Source organism: Pipistrellus kuhlii, unplaced genomic scaffold (genome assembly GCF_014108245.1).
Source record: "Pipistrellus kuhlii isolate mPipKuh1 unplaced genomic scaffold, mPipKuh1.p scaffold_m20_p_3, whole genome shotgun sequence".
In the NCBI taxonomy this organism is placed as follows: Eukaryota; Metazoa; Chordata; class Mammalia; order Chiroptera; family Vespertilionidae; genus Pipistrellus; species Pipistrellus kuhlii.
Genome location: NW_023425529.1, coordinates 95667192 through 95683369, shown reverse-complemented (window position 1 = coordinate 95683369; position 16178 = coordinate 95667192). Strand labels below are relative to the sequence as shown.

Here is a 16178-nt window from a genome sequence, read left to right as displayed (position 1 = left end):
ACTCTCTGCCTGTTTCCTGCCCTCCTGTAGCTCCTTCCCACCCCCACCCCTCTCATAGCTTGCTGCTCTGCCCCCTCCTGTAGCTGGCTGCCTCCTGCTTGTAGCTAAATGCCCCACCTTCCTGCTGAATGGTTGGTCATTAAGCCTCTGGCCTAACAGATAATTAGCATATTCCTCTCTAACAATATAAGATATGCATAACCTATCATACGCAGCCAATAGGATGCTGAAAGCTTGGGGCAGGTCCAAATGGGGTGGAAAGGGCCAGTGGATTGGGGGAAAGGGAGGACATCTGTAATCTCAACAATAAATATATTTTTTAAAAAGTTTCTGCCCTGCCGAAACTGGTTTGGTTCAGTGGTAGAGCATCGGTCTGCGGACTGAAAGATCCCAGGTTTGATTCTGGTCAAGGGCATGTACCTGAGTTGTGGGCACATCCCCAGTAGGGGGTCTGCAAGAGGCAGCTGGTCGATGTTTCTCTCTCAACGATGTTTCTATCTCTATCTCTCTCCCTTCCTCTCTGTAAAAAATCAATTAAAAAAAAAAAAAAGCTTCTGCCCTGCTGATTGGCTGTACTGACCAGTGGACAGGTCAATGTTCACCTTATATGTTCAAACCCCCTTTCTTTAAAGGAAGGGAAGTGAGTGCAGCTGTGGAGGGTCCATGGTTGAAATTCCAAATGCATTGTGTGTATGTAGAGAGTCCAACTTGCTGAATATTCCCATGCTTGTCCTATGTAGACCTTTGGCCCTGAACTTTATCTGATGCCAACAATAATATATTTCTATCACTGGGCATCTCTGCATCTGTACTTGATTTAATTTGCATAACCATATGTCTCATTTTCATTCTCATGCTAATTCTGTGAAGTTATGCAGATGTGAAACCTCCATGGTGGCGGTGTTTCTCATATATATGCTCATGTTTGAACAAGTATTCAGGGGATTGCAGTCCTGTGTCCAGGAATGGCCATGTCCGAAGAGCTTCTGCTTGGAATCCCTCCTTCCCTCAATCACCCTCTCCCCGCCAAAAAAAATGGAGAGACTTTTGAATGGCCATTATATGTTGGGCACTTTCTCTGTTATCTTGTTTGATACCATGAGGCATGTGGTGCCTGTTTTTACAGATGGAGAAAGTGAGGTCATGTGACAGGTGCAGAGCGAGCTGTGAACTCTCCATCTGTCCACCTTCAGAGGATCCCTCTATGTTTAGGCCCAATCCCACTGGGTCTTTTAACATACTGCTTTGCCCTGCCCTGGAGTCTTAAGGAGTTGAGGTTGTTTTTTCTTTTTTTCCTGAAGTTTAGATCTGTTTTTCTAGGGAGAGACAGATGAAATCAGAGCTGGGAGAAATAATGGAGTCTAGTTAGGAGCTAAGGCAGCAGGAGAACGTGACAGGGTAGGGACCCAGTGCCAGGGAGAGGTATAGTAAGAGGTGGTAGCAGGTGGGAGTAGAATGGAGGCTGAGGCATGAAAGCATCTGGGAAGCAGCACCCTGTGTCCTACCAGGGAAGGAAAGTGAGTGCAGGAGAGGACCTGGAGCTAAGTAACTCTGGTTCCGTGACAATAAAACCAGGCCTAAGGCCTCAGCATATATGTGCCTCTGTTTTGGAGCAGGCCAGCTGGGCAAATGATCACACCTACCAGAAGCCCCTCTCAGCATCAGCGAATTCATTCTTAATAAGGGACTAGCCATCTGGGAAGGCAGATATGTGTCAGAAAAGGCTAGGAAAGGCTCCTGGCACCATCTGGGATCTCCTTGGAAACAGGACCAAGGAGAATGCCTGTAGGCTTCTGTTGGGAACCTGAGCTTTGGTTGCTGGCTTCTGGTGGGGAATGTCACTGCTTTTGGGACTGCTCCCCTTCTGGGCCCAGATGCTTCTGTGTCCTTGGTAGTAGGAGGTTGAGGGTGGGGAGGGGTAGAGGGAACACAGCCAGGCTCAACACCGTCTGGAAACCTGGAATAAAGGCAAGCTCTGCTCTGATTGAGGAGATTAGATTATCCTTGACTGGAACCTCTCTGGGAATTTCCTCACCTTGCCCTAAAGAGGGTTGCTGTGAGCTGGTGAGCAGGCCCAAGCTGGTGGGCTCCTGGGACTAGGTGACAGCACAGCCGTCAAGAAGATTCCTTTCTTTAGCCCACATCCTTGCAAATAGCTCCCTTCTTTGGTTACACCCCGAGTTTCAAACAGCAAAATAAGACTGGCTCTCTAGGCATTCACCACTTCTTAAGAAACCTTGTTTTCTTTCTGGGGAATCTCTTAGAAACTTTGGTGGTATCTAACCTCCCAAACTTTTATCTGACTGACCAGGGAGCTGGTTCCAGGGCCTTTGTTGGTCACAGCATCTCATTGGGGTGATGCTGACCAGTATGTGAAGTGACTGTCTTTTTACACTCCAACGGACTACACCGTACTCCCTTTTGTAAATGATTGGAAACCATTTCCTGCCAGGACTTGGGAGATGGGAGGAATGTTGTTATCCATGAAAGGTCCTTCTGCCCATGCTTGGTGGCCCACCTGCCAGCTCTGGCCCAGAAGGGTGATATGAAAGCAGCTGAGGTTCTGACTTGGCCTTGGCAATGCCCTTTTTTCTCCCTATCTAAGAGGAGGATAGTTGGGCAGTTTTGACAGGCGAGGCAGTGAGACTGTCAAAGACCAACCTAGATGTTTTGCAATAGCCCCTGGAACACCTGTCTAATCCATCTTGCCCTACACATTGTTCACAGTTCTTATAGAAGTCCAGGGCTTGAGTATGTGAGGGGAGTCAGGAGAATCTAGGTCATGGAGCCTTTAGACCTCAGGGTGATGGACTCTGAGGACATGTCGGGAACAGCAGAGCTGTGTGAGGGGATGGCCTGAGTTATCTGGTCAAGAGGCTGCCCTTTTCTTTTTTATTAAGATCTTAGAGGCCCAATGCACAAAATTGGTGCATGGGGGCAGGGAAGAGGTGTCCCTCAGTACAGCCTGCACCCTCTCTAATCTGGGACCCCTTGAGGATGTCTGATTGCTTGTTTAGGCCCAATCCCACTGGACAAACCGGCCATCGGACATTCCTCTCACAATCCAGGACTGCTGGCTCCCAAATGCTTGCCTACCTGCCTTCCTGATTGCCCCTAACCGCTTCTGCCATGCCATTGCCCCTAGCCAACTCCCATGCCAGCCTGATTGATGTCTAACTGCTCCCCTGCCAGCCTATTTGCCCATAACTTCTCTCCTTTGCTGGCCTGGCCACCCCTAACTGCCCTCTCCTGCAGGGTTGACCGCCTCCAGCTGCCCTCCCTGCTGGCCATCTTGTGGTGTCCATCTTGTGTCCACATGGGGGCAGGATCTTTGACCACATGGGAAAGCCATCTTGTGTGTTGGAGTAATAGTCAATCTGCATATTACTCTTTTATTATATAGAATAGAGGCCTGGTGCATGGGTGGGGGCCTGGATTGCAGTTTAGATCCCAAATAAATAAATAGATTTATTTTTATTGATTTCAGAGAGGAAGGGAGAGGGGGAGAGAGAGAGATAGAAACATCAATGATGAGAGAGAATCATTGATTGGCTGTCTCCTGTATGCCCCACACTCGGGCTCAACCACTGAGTCACGCCAGCTGGGCAGTTTGTACTTTTAATCCCTTCCCCCTTTTCACCCAGGCCCCAACACCCTCTCTCATCTGGCAACAATCAGTTTGTTCTCTGTATCTATGGGTTTGTTTCTGTTTTGTTCATTCATATTATTCTTTAGATTCCACATATAAGTGAAATCATATGGTATTTGTCTTTCTCTGACTTATTTCATTTAGAATAATGCCCTCTAAGTTCATCAGTGCTGTTGCAAATGGTAAGCTATCATTTTTGTTTATGGCCAAGTAATATTTCATTGAATAAATATACCACATCTTTAGCCATTTGTCTTTATTTGAAGCATTTAATCCATTTACATTTAAAATAATGATTGATAGGAAACAATTAATAAAATGGCAATAACTACATACCTAATTGTTTTTGTAGTTCTTCTCTGTTCCTTTCTATTCTCCTACTCTCTTCTCTTATATATTGATGACTTCCTATAGTGTTGTGTTTGTATTCCTTACTCTTTATTTCTTTATCTCTTGCAGATTTTTGGTTTGTGGTTATCGTGAACTTCAGATATACTAAGCTATGTTTATAGCAGTCTATTTTAAATTGATAGTTGCTTATGTTCAGACACTTTTTAATCACTGCCATTTTTACCCAGCCCTTCCACATTTATTTTTTGTCATTTTTTAACTTGTTTGTGTGCATTCCTTTATTTACTGTTGTAGTTACACATGCTCTTCCCACTTTTGCTTTTTAACCTTTGTACTATCTTTTGTGTTTGCCCTTGTTAGTGAGTTTTAGTGAGTTTTTCTTTGTGATATTTTCTTATTCACATTTTTAATTTTTTACTTCTTAAAGAAGTCCCTTTAACATTTCTTATAATACTTTTTTGGTGGTGATGAAACCCTTCAGCTTTTTCTTGTTTGGGAAATTCTTTATTTGTTCTTTGATTCTATCCACTGAGCCAAACCGGTTTCGGCTGTTCTTTGATTCTAAATGATAACTTTGCTAGATAGAGTATTCCTGGTTATGTTCCTTGCTTTCCATCACTTTGAATATTTTGTGCCAATCTCTTCTGGCCTGCAAAGTTTCTGTTGAGAAATCAACTGTCAATCTTATGGGAGCTCCCTTGTTAGGTAACTGCTTTTTTCTTGGTGCTTTTAAGATTCTCTCTCTCTCTTTCTCTCTCTCTTTTTTTTTTTTTTTTTTTTTTTTTTTTTTTTTTTTTTAATCCTTTGGTATTTTAATTATGTTGTGTGTTGGTGTGGGTCTCATTGGGTTCATCTTATACAGGACTCTGTGCTTACTGGACTTGGATGTCTATTTCTATCACAGGCAAGGGAAGTTTCCAAGTCACTATTACTTCCAATAGGTTCTCAATATCTTCTTTATTCTTTTCTCCTTCTAGTATCCCTGTGATTCATATGTTATGCTTCATGTTGTCCAGAGATCCTATAAACTGTCCTCATTTATTTTATTTTTTTCTTTTTGTGTTCTGATTGGGTGTTTTTGCTACCTTGTCCTCCAAATCACTAATTTGATCCTATGAGCCATCTAATCTGTTTAGTCTAGCCTAGGGGTGTCGAACTCAATCAGAGAAGGGGCCAAAATCTAAAATCCAGCCTAAATCGCGGGCTGAATGGTTTACTGAACAGTCATAAACTGTCATTGTGATGGAAACGCAGCGGAGTGCAGTGATGACAGCGTGGTGCGGGCCACATTGCAAGGCCTGGCGGGACGGATTTGGCCCGCGGGCCTAGTGTTTGACACATGTGCTCTAGCCCATCAAATGTTTTTCACTTTAGTTATTATATTCTTAATTTTTTGGTTTTTTTTGTTTTGTTTTTGTTTTTAATCTCTTTGTTGAAGTTCTTACTGAGATTATCTATTCTTCCCCTAAGTTCATTGAACAGCCTTATAACTGGTGTTTTGAACTCTGCTACTGGTAGATTGCTTACCTCCATTTCTTTTAGTTCTTTTTCTGGAGTTTTGTCCTATTTTTTCATTTGGGAAATGTTTCTTTGTCTTCTCATTTTGGCTATCTCCCTGTGTTTGTTTTTATGTATTAGGTTGATCTACTCTGTTTCCTGGTCTTGGCAGGGTGACCTTGGATAGTAAGTATCCTATGAGATACATTGGCACAGTCTTCCTGTTCATCTGAGCCAGTTGTTCCAGGTGTGTCCCCTGTGTAGGTTGTGTGTACCCTTTTGTTGTAGTTGAGCCTTGATTGATGTTGTGACTTCAGTGTGAGGGATGATCCTTTTTTTTGACTGGCTGTGAATACTGACCATGTCTACAGTGGACAAGCTATTGTGCAGGGCCTGATTCCATAAAGTGGGATTCACTTTAGCAGACTTCTGGTCCCAGCAAGTTCATCTTTAGTGTGTGTCATTTGTGACACTAATTGGGTGTGGTCTGAAGCTGGCCATCAGGTGTGTTGGTTTTGGAGCCTCTTGGGAGGTACTCAGTGCAGGCCCAGGTCATCTGCTGCCTGTGTTCAGCCCAGGACCACTTGATAGGAGCTACACAGTGATCTACAGTTGATAGCTGTCTATGCTGGGCTGGGAGGTACCTGAGAGTGGTTATACTGTGAACCAAGGATAGCCACCATTAGTGCCAGGTTTGGGGCTACTTAGCAAGAAGTACTAGGTATGCTGAAGCCATTCACTGCTTATTTGGGGTTTGTGGACCTTTGATAGATTTTAGGGAAGACCTCAGTATAGGCCTAAGCTGGCCAATTATGTGAGAGAGGTTTAGCTAGACCGTGAATTGGGTCAGGCTATGACTCAGAATCATTTAGATTGGGTTAGAGAGGTGTTAGCCAGGTTGATAAAGACTCAGATTGGGGCACCTGCAGGCTGTGTGTGGGTAGGTCTCAACAAAGAAATAGTCACCATGAAGCCAGACAATTCAGTTCCTCGCTGAATGTCTCTGGTGCTTTTCGAGGTACTGTCCCTTTGTTGAAGCTTAGGGTGAGTGAGTGTGTGTGAGTCTGTGGTTGAGCCCTTTAAGAGTACACCTGAGTCTTTAGAGCCTTCCATTTCACTTAAATGGAGTTCTTGCTAATTTTCATATCTAGCTGTTGTCTGGAGTCCTCTTCCTAGCACCAGTGTACTAGGCTGTGGAACCTGGTGTGGGATGGGGATCCCTTGTTCCTCAAGGGAAACCTTTGCAGCAGAGATATTTCTGCCCTAGTTCTTAATTGCCACATGTGGACCAGCCCCACCTACTGCTGTCAATGTGGCTTCTTCTATATATCCTTAGTGATAGGAGTTCCGTTCAGCTAGTCTTTTGGATCTTAATGGTGGTTGTTCTATAACTTAGTTGTAATTTGATAGTCATGGGAGGAGGTGAGCACAGGGTTCACCTACTCTGACATCTTAACCGAAGTCCACATGGGATCTTCTAAATCTACTTTACTGGATATTTTCATAAGGAATCTCCAGACTGAACTTTAAAATGCTTTTTTGAGGCCACAAAAGTGAAACCAATGACTTGCCACACCTATAGATTTGAGTGAGTTTCTTCTTCTCTAGGTCCCCCAAATATCCTGAGGGACATGACTTCTTTACTCACCTGGTAAGACTCCTGGGAACCTTGTAAGCAAGGTATCGGGATGTTTTTCCAACGTTTTTATTGGCTTCCAGATGTCAATCTTAATTCCTTAAAACTATCTGGTCATGTCTGAGACTATGCATGTTTTTCTCAAACATGACATTCCAGTCAAAGCCTTGATAATATTACCAATTTCCAATTGTGTAATTAGAAGGAGTACAGACTTTTATTGGACATATGCAAATAGCCATATTTGCCATGTAAATAAGAATATTCACTGTGAGTTTCTGAATTTTGGTGGGATCAAGTAGGGAGAAAAAGAAAAAATTTTCAATTCTGCTTTAAAAGGTGTAATTTATCAAATTGCTTTAAATCAGCAAGTTTCAATCCGTGTGCTACAGAATTTTTAAAACTTGCAATACCTGACATCCTTTCCCTTGTATTGTCAAATAAAATAATGACAACAGCCAACACAACAATAGCTGTCTGGTGTGAATGAATCAATATTATACAAGTTTTTGTTTGTTTGTTTTGTCAGATTTGCCAAAAATATGTTTTTATAGTATGTCACAGAATTTTAATAGTTAAATTAGTTTATGTGTGCCATGAGATGAAAAGGGTTGAATATTGCTGCTCTAGCCCTAACCGGTTTGGCTCAGTGGCTAGAGTGTCGGGCCTGCAGACTCAAGGGTCCATGTTCGATTCCGGTCAAGGACATGTACCTTGGTTGTGCAGGCACATCCCCAGTAGGGAGTGTGCAGGAGGCAGCTTATTGATGTTTCTAACTATCTCTCTCCCTTCCTCTATGTAAAAAAATCAATAAAATGTATTTGGAAAGAAAAAGAAAGAAAGAAAACTGCTGCTCTAAATCAGAGGTAGCATAAGAGAAAAAAACCCAAAAACTTTCTTATTCCAGGAAAACAAAAAAATTAAGGAACTAGCAATGTGTTAGACAAAAACCCTCATAAAAATTGTCATTATTCTCATTAATTCATTCAGTCTTACATAATTAAAACTTGTTCTGCTTGAATCCAGTTTTTCCACTAGTTCTGTCAACCTTGTCTGACAATTAAGGTGATAGGTTCAATGATAATTCCAAGAAGTTTGTAAAACTTTCCATCTAGATTCTTATGAATTGCCCAGTGAAGTGGGTGCATTGATCACTGGAGGTTGTGGAAGGTATACCCCAAGTGGGAATACATTTTCTAACATTTTTTTTTGCCACTGTAAGGGCATCAGCCTTTGGCAGCTGAAGTCTTCAACACATTCAGAAAACTACACACAATATTGCTGTAGTAGCACATTGTGTGTGTACAAATTACCGACTTGTATGACTAAATGAATGTACAATACATGTATTTATATCTTTTATATATGTACAGTGTATATTATATAGTGTGTATGTGTATATAGGTGTATATTATGTATACAGACATGTAGCCACGTATCTAAACTCTCCTTATGTTTTGAAGAGAATCTATGATAAGAGTTACTAAAATAAATTGATGTGGGTATTCCAAGATCCCTTAGCAGGATGGATTTGCCACAATTTTAACTCCATTTTCCTTTAGGTGCATCTGGCTGAGGAAGGCCATGAAGTTAAAATGTTCACTTTGTACCAGGGAAAATGCCAGACAGACGTTTCTCTAGGGTGAGACAAAGGCTAGCAATCTGGAAGACAGTTTATCCTAACGTCCAAAAACTAGGTGGGGATCTTTAACCTGGTTGTCACACACCTCTTTATGGCCTAACTGGAAGGAACCTGGTAGGTCAAGCAGTGGGCCTTCCCTGGACTCATCGTCATGTGGTCAGTTTCAGAAGGGGCCTGACTTTGTCATGGGGCCTGACTTCCAATTGTCCCCACTTGCTCTGGATTCAATCAGCAGATGGTGGGCACTGCACTGTGACTAAACAAATTCCCGTCTAACACGAGTTGAGGGTGGGGGATGGAGAAAACCAACCAAGTATTATTTAAAATAAGTATAATTGTTGATGGCTAACTTTATGGCATAAGGTACAAATCTTAAATTACTTCTCCAGCTATAGCATGCAAATGAAGTCCACTGACTTTCTCTAAATTATGATTTTAAAATCTCAGATAAAAATTGCATTTTAATATGGATATACATGCCCTTAAAGCTACAGATGCCTAATTTATCTTGTCCAGCTCTACTCTGGTGAATTTCCCTCCTAAATCGGTTTTTAACCTGAAACACAGCACTCAGGAGCCAGGCCACAGCCCAGCTGTAGTTATGCATGGACTTGGTAAGCACAGGAGACCTGACGGATGGGAAGATTGAAAGCTGGCCTGCTGAAAGAGATCACTGGATAACTGCAAAAACATAATCCACAGGTTGTTGTTTTCTTTTTTTAATCTGTTGAAATGTTTGAAAACACTTCGTGAGACCATAGTACTCAGTGCCTTTTGTGAGACTGGGCCATTCAGACTCCAGCTTCCCCATCTGTGATGTAAAGCTCCCGTTGCTTCACTGGCCGCCCAGCAGTGATTGTCATCTTTCCCATGTCCTTGCCTATCGTGACAATCACTGTTGAAGGTAGCTTTCCAATTCAAATAAGATAAATGGAAGCTCTCTAGTCTCTAAGTGAATCTTTAAAATAAAACTTTTCATTTGGGGCTATTAGCAGCAACCTAAAAATAAAGAGAAAATCTGAGATATTTTTAATGCCCAGCTATACTTTTGATTAAGCCAATAGTTTTGGTGTTTCCAAATATATATTATATATAATAGAAAAAGAAGTGCTGTAAAAATGTTGAAAAATGCTCAGCAACATTTTTCAATTGACAGCAAATTGTGATAAAGCTTAATATTTGGATAATACTGGGATGTAGACTTGACATGAAAAGTAAATGGCTTTTCTCTAGGAAAGTATTATCAGTTGTTATTTTAACAACAAGAGCATTCATGGACTCATGCTGCTGCCACGTACAACCTAAGTGCTGGAATATTTTTCTATATCTTCCCAATTATCTTGTAAACCAGTGTTCAACTAGTTTTATAACTGAAAAGCTGCACATTTTTCTAGTACAAACCTTGGTTTTTGGTTTGGAACTGTTAAAATGTAGCTAAGTATTACTAGCACTTTTAAAAAACATTAAAGGAAAACTTGGGTGTTAGATTTTCTTGGGACCGTTTCTGTAATCTCTGCCCTTCTCAATATAGAAAATATTGTTTATGCCATTACATTTTAATACCAGGTTTAAAACCTGTTAAAAATGTAGCTTGAAATCAGCTTTGTTTATGTGATGGCATTTAAAATAGCATGTTCTTTTTTAATTGAATTTTTTATCTAATCAATGTCTTCAGTCTTGAAGAAGAATTTGCATTGTTGTGTTTGTATATAGAGTATTGCAGTGAATGAATTAGCTTTATGCATTTTATTAAATGCTGTTTCAATATGGAAAAAAAAAAGAGAACATATTGATAACACTTACTGAGTGGCAGTTGAATTCTTTAACTTACAGCCATTTTTTACCCATCTTAATTTCTCTGGTTCTGGAGCAGACTGTTGTTAGTTATAAAGGTGGTCAGTTTTAAACAAGTATAATGGACTTCACCCATAGGAGTCATAATCAGATTTTGTTGCTGTTGCCTTTTCATGAAAGCTTCAGCATTTCAATACAGAAGGTTACCTTTTTTCTATTGAAAAGATTCAGTTTTCTTAAATAACCAAATACCTGATTAAGACAACATAAAATACCAAAATTTATTTGGATAAAACACAGAATCTTTGCTCTCTGGGTAGGCAGTTTTTTTTTTTTACAATATCTTATCTGAAGCAGACTAGCAGTCCAGGAAAACTGTCCTTTTAGCAGCTGAAATAATATTAAGTTTTAGCACACAATTGATATTAAAATTTTAAAAAATCCTTCAAACAAATTTATTCAATCTTATCTATCCTGATCATACATAAAGTTTCTTTCTCATGATTTCTTTTTCATAAGTTTTTTTGGCAACTTTTTGGCCCCGTTCAATTTGTATCGTGTTCTCTTATTCAGAAATAACCAGGGCACAATTACTTTTATGTTCCTTAATGAAAACATATCTCCATGCCTAATAACCTTTTTTTAAAGCCAAAATATAACTTATTTTTTTTTTGTATATACAGTTGCTTTCCCTATTATAGTTTTGTAAGCTTTAATTATACTTACTAGAATTCTTAAACTTTAGAAACTTTAATTTCTAAATAAGCAATTGTGAATTGTTACACCAGTATTTTTTAGATTGATAACTTTATGAACACATTCTATAATTTCTGGAAATATTAGTATATGCTTTTTTATAGTCTGGTCTTTTAATGTGTCACACAACATGATTACTAACATATACAAATTAATTTTTTTAGTTTATCTGCAATAAGAAGCCAACAACAGATAAACCCACTTTCAGTAAAAATGTTACTGATACAGATATTCAGTAACAATCCATCATTTAATTTAGCTAGTATAACTAAAGTTTCAAGTTACCAAAGAGATTTAGGAAACCATTTCTAGCACTAGCCGGTTTTGCTCAGTGGATAGAGTGTCAGCCTGTGAATGGAGGGTTCCCGAATTCCATTCTAGTCAAGGGTGCCTACCTCAGTTGCAGGCTCCTCCCTGGCCTGGGCCTTGGTGGGGGCTTGTGCAGGAGGTAACCAGTCGATGTGTTTCACATCTGTGTTTCTCTCTGTCTTTCCCTCTCTCTTTCATTCTCTAAAAATCAATGGAAAAATATCCTTGAGTGAGGATTAACAACAACAAAATTTTTTTCTAAGTTCATATAAAATATAATTATTGCCGAATAGTTCACCTAATAAAAACCTTTTTATTCTATTACATTATTTAATTTACTTGCTCTGAATTATGTTTAGACTAGAGGCCCGTGCATGAAATTCGTGCAAGAGTAGGCCTTTGCAGCTGCAGTGGCTGCCTTAATCCCTCTTTCACAGCCGTGCTGCCTTAATCCCAAAACTGCAGTCCCAGCAGCCTCAACTTCGTCCAGAAGGATGTTTCGTCTAATTAGCATATTATACTTTTATTATTAGATTACTTAAGAAAATTATATTATACCAAGTTATTTATCATGATGAAAAAAAATTGTAACAGAGATAACATGAACTTACTTTTTTAACCCAGGTAAAATTAAAGTTTTATATTTAACTAGAGGCCCGATGCACAAAGATTTGTCCAAGCATGGGCCTTCTTTCCCCTGGCTGCCGGCACTGCCTTCCCTCTGGCCGGAACTGCCTTGCCACCTTCCCACTCTGCCCAGAGGCCCAGAGCGGCTGGGGCAGTGCAGAATGCCTGCTTCCTTGCCCCAATTCCGCTGCTCCCACCTGCATATGCAAATAAACTCACCATCATTGTTAGGTTAATTTGCATATTCACTCTTGATTGGTGGGTGTCACAAAGGTATGGTCAATTTGTATCTTACTCTTTTATTAGTGTAGATTTCGATAACTCTAAAGGCATGTCTGTTTTAACCAAACCAAACCAAATTCAAACCAGCTTTAATATCAGATATTTTCCCAGATTGCATAATCCTGAAAAGCTCTGGGTTAGTTTCTATTATATATGTATACACACACACACACACACACACACACACACACCCCGTATTTTCCGACATATAAGACGACTTTTGAAACGAAAAAAAGTCAACCAAAAATCTGGGGCAAAAGACCAAAATTGCACAAAAATTACCTGCAGATCTTGACGGCAAAGTAAGTCTTTTCTTTGAAGTGGGGAGTAGTCTTATACAGTGAATATAGGCCTAAACCTATGTTTTAACTGTAAAATTAGGGGGTCGTCTTATACGCCGGAAAATACGTTGTGTGTGTGTGTGTGTGTGTGTGTGTGTATACATATATATATATATATATATATATATATATATATATATATATATACACACACATATATATATAAAATATATTTTATTGATTTTTTACAGAGAGGAAGGGAGAGGGATAGAGAGCTAGAAACATCAATGAGAGAGAAACATCGACCAGCTGCCTTCTGCTCACCCCTACCGGGAATGTGCCCGAAACCAATGTACATGCCCTTGACTGGAATCAAACCTGGAACCTTTCAGTCAGCAGGCAGATGCTGTATCCACTGAGCCAAACCGGTTTTCTATTATATTTTTGAGAATTTTAATACAAGCACTTATTCATTTAAGCCAATTAAATAGAGCTCTTTTTACAAATAAGCAATACCATCAAAAGTAGAAAATACCACACAAGCCCTAGCTGGTTTGGCTAAGTAGATAAAGTGTTAGCCTGTAGACCAAAGGGTCCTGGGTTCAATTCCAGTCAAGGGTGTGTACCTTGATTGCAGGCTCCTCCCCAGTCCAGGCCCTGGTAGGGCTCATGCAGGAGGCAACCAATTGATGTGTTTCTCTTGCACTGATGTTTCTCTTTGTCTTTCCTCTTTTTTCCACTCTCCCTAAAACATTCAGGAGTAGTTAGCATAACTTCTTTACATGAAGCCTGTTTAAACATTCTAATTTTCATAATCTTTATCAATCTTTATATTTCTGTAGTCTTATCATCTAATTGTAGCTTGAGTTGGGGCTTCACCAATGGGTTTTGGTGTCACAGTTCATGAATCCCCATATCAGGGAATCCTGGAAAGTTATATTTTCTATTCCATGACCATTTTACCCGCTCTTGTGTAAAAAAGACTTTGAGTCCCCAGTGAGGTGATAAAGCAAAGAACCCTGATCCTTTTGTCAGTTTTTAACCTGATTAACCAGAATGATGTTACCCAAAGGTTTATTGGTCAGGCTTCTCAGAATATCTGCCTTCCCAGTTTTTTAAAATTCTCCAAACTGAGATTAAATAGAGCAAACTTGTTAAAGGGGCCCACCTTTAATGTTGGAAGACCAACAAGGTGTTAATTTGGCCCATTCAGCCTTTGATATTGTTATAGTAAAACCTTTGTTTTAAACCCATCAATGTCCAGTCTGTTTTATTTATTTCAATTAAAAAAGATTTATTAAAGATTTCAGTCCTGCTTATTAATATTTTAAAATAAGAATTGGGGATGGTAAATATAGGTAGGCTTTGACCAGTTTAGTTCAATGGTTATAGCATTGGCTCCCAGACCAAAGGGTCGTGGGTATGATTCCCATTCAAGGGCACATACCTCTGTTGTAGGTTCTCCCACCCAAATAGGGGCATGTGCAGGAGGCAGACAATCGATGTGTTTCTTTCATGTCCATGTTTTTCTGTCTTTCCCCCTCCATTCTCCCTTCTACTCTCTCTAGAAATCAATGGGAAAAAGTATACTCTGGCAAGGTTTAACAAAATTTCTTTAATAGATTCATTTTACTTGATTTGGAGGTCCTTGATTTTAAGGCTCCTTACACTATTTCCATATTTTTTGGATTCTCTTTTCTTTTTGCTCTTCTGATTGGGTGTTTTTTGCTTCTTCATATTCTAAATCACATGTGTCAAACACAAGGCCCGCGGCCCAAATCCGTCCTGCCAGGCCTTGCAATGTGGCCCGCACCGCGCTGTCATCACTGCACTCCGCTGCGTTTCCATCACAATGACAGTTTATGACTGTTCAGTAAACCATTTGGCCCGCTATTTAGGCTGGATTTTAGATTTTGGCCCCTTCTCTGATTGAGTTCGACACCCCTATTCTAAATTGTTGACTTGATCCTTGGAATCCTCTCCTCTACTGCTAAATCCCTGTAAATTATTCTTTATTTTAGTTAATGTATGCTTAATTTCTGACTGGTTCTTTTTCTTGTCTTTGACATTCTCATTAAGATCTTTGAAAGTCTCACTAAGTCCCTTGACACTTTCATTAATTTCTTTCAGGTTCTCATTAATTCCCTTGAGGCCTTCATTAAATCCCTTGAAGCTTTCATGAAGGTCCTTGAGTAACCTTATAATCATTGTTTTGACCTCTCTATCCAATATTTTGCTTATTTCCCTTTCTTTCATTCGTAATATGTTTCTGCATTTTGGCTGCTTCCCTGTGTCTGTTTCTATGTATTAGGTATAGCTGTTATGTCTCCTGGAATTGGTAGAGTGGCCTTGTGCATTAGATGTCCTACAAGGTCCAATGGCTCAGTCTCTTGTCACCTGAACTGAGCACGCTAGGTGCACCCCTGTGTGGGCTGTGTAGCACAGTCTTGTTGTAGCTGAGCCTTGATTTTTGTTGGCATCATTGGGAGGAATTGACCTCCAGGCCAATTGGCTGTGAGGACCAAATGTGTTTACAGTGGAAGAGCTGCTATGCAGGAGACATCCTATGGAGCAGGACTTGCTTGAGTGGGTCTTTGGTGTTCACTGAGTCCAATCTTTGAATATGTTGCTTGTGGATGTGTGGAATTGTAATCTGCTCTGGTCTGAGGCTGTCCACTGTGTGCACTGGCTCTGGGGCCTTCAAGGAGGTGCAGAGTCAGCTATTGCCTGGGGCCACCAGGCAGGAGCTACAGAGCTATTTGCAGGTGGCTACTACTTGCATTGGGCTGGAAATGCCCAGGTGAGGCCCAGCTGTACAGCAAGGTAGGCTGGTGGTAGTGCCAAGTCTTGGGCCTTTTATTAATAGGTTTGGGGCACACTGACTCCAGCTGTTGCTTGTTTAAGAGGTTTTAGCAAAGTCTAAAGCCTGAGCCAGGATAGTCCATTCATAAAGAAAAGCTCCTGCAAATAGCTTAGGTGGGGTTGCAAATTGGATTGGGTCTCAGGGAATCACCAGGGTGGAATCATCAATGTGCTCTAGGCTGATAGAACCTCAGATATGACTGCCAGTGATACGACTGTGGTGGTGCACAGGAACTATGACCCTACAAACATCCCTGTCTTAGAGAAAGCACCTTAGAGAGCCTGCCCTGATGCCAGACAATCCAGTTCCTCCCTGTATGTCTCTGGATTCCCCCAGCGTCACTACCCAGGGCTCTAGCTCAGTGGAAGCAGGACCATGTAAGTTTGTGCTCAGATCCTTTAAGAGAAACACTTGGGATTCCAGGAGCTCACACTGTGTTACTCAGACACAATACACACTGGTTTTTACATCCTAACGTTACAGGGACTTCT

General features: G+C 40.6%; 1 protein-coding gene across 7 annotated transcripts in view; it reads left to right on the top strand.

The window, feature by feature from the left end:
• Positions 1–16178, top strand: part of BID (BH3 interacting domain death agonist) — a 72151-nt gene that overhangs the window by 15454 nt on the left and 40519 nt on the right. For 3 of the 7 annotated variants that reach the window (XM_036455645.2, XM_036455643.2, XM_036455642.2), the window contains exon 1: positions 7114–7148. The exons of the other annotated variants lie outside the window; for them this stretch is intronic. In XM_036455645.2, the coding sequence (XP_036311538.1) occupies positions 7129–7148 (20 nt within the window). In that variant the 5' untranslated portion in view covers positions 7114–7128. Of the gene's footprint in view, positions 1–7113; positions 7149–16178 lie in introns of those variants that run through there. 7 annotated transcript variants of the gene reach the window in all.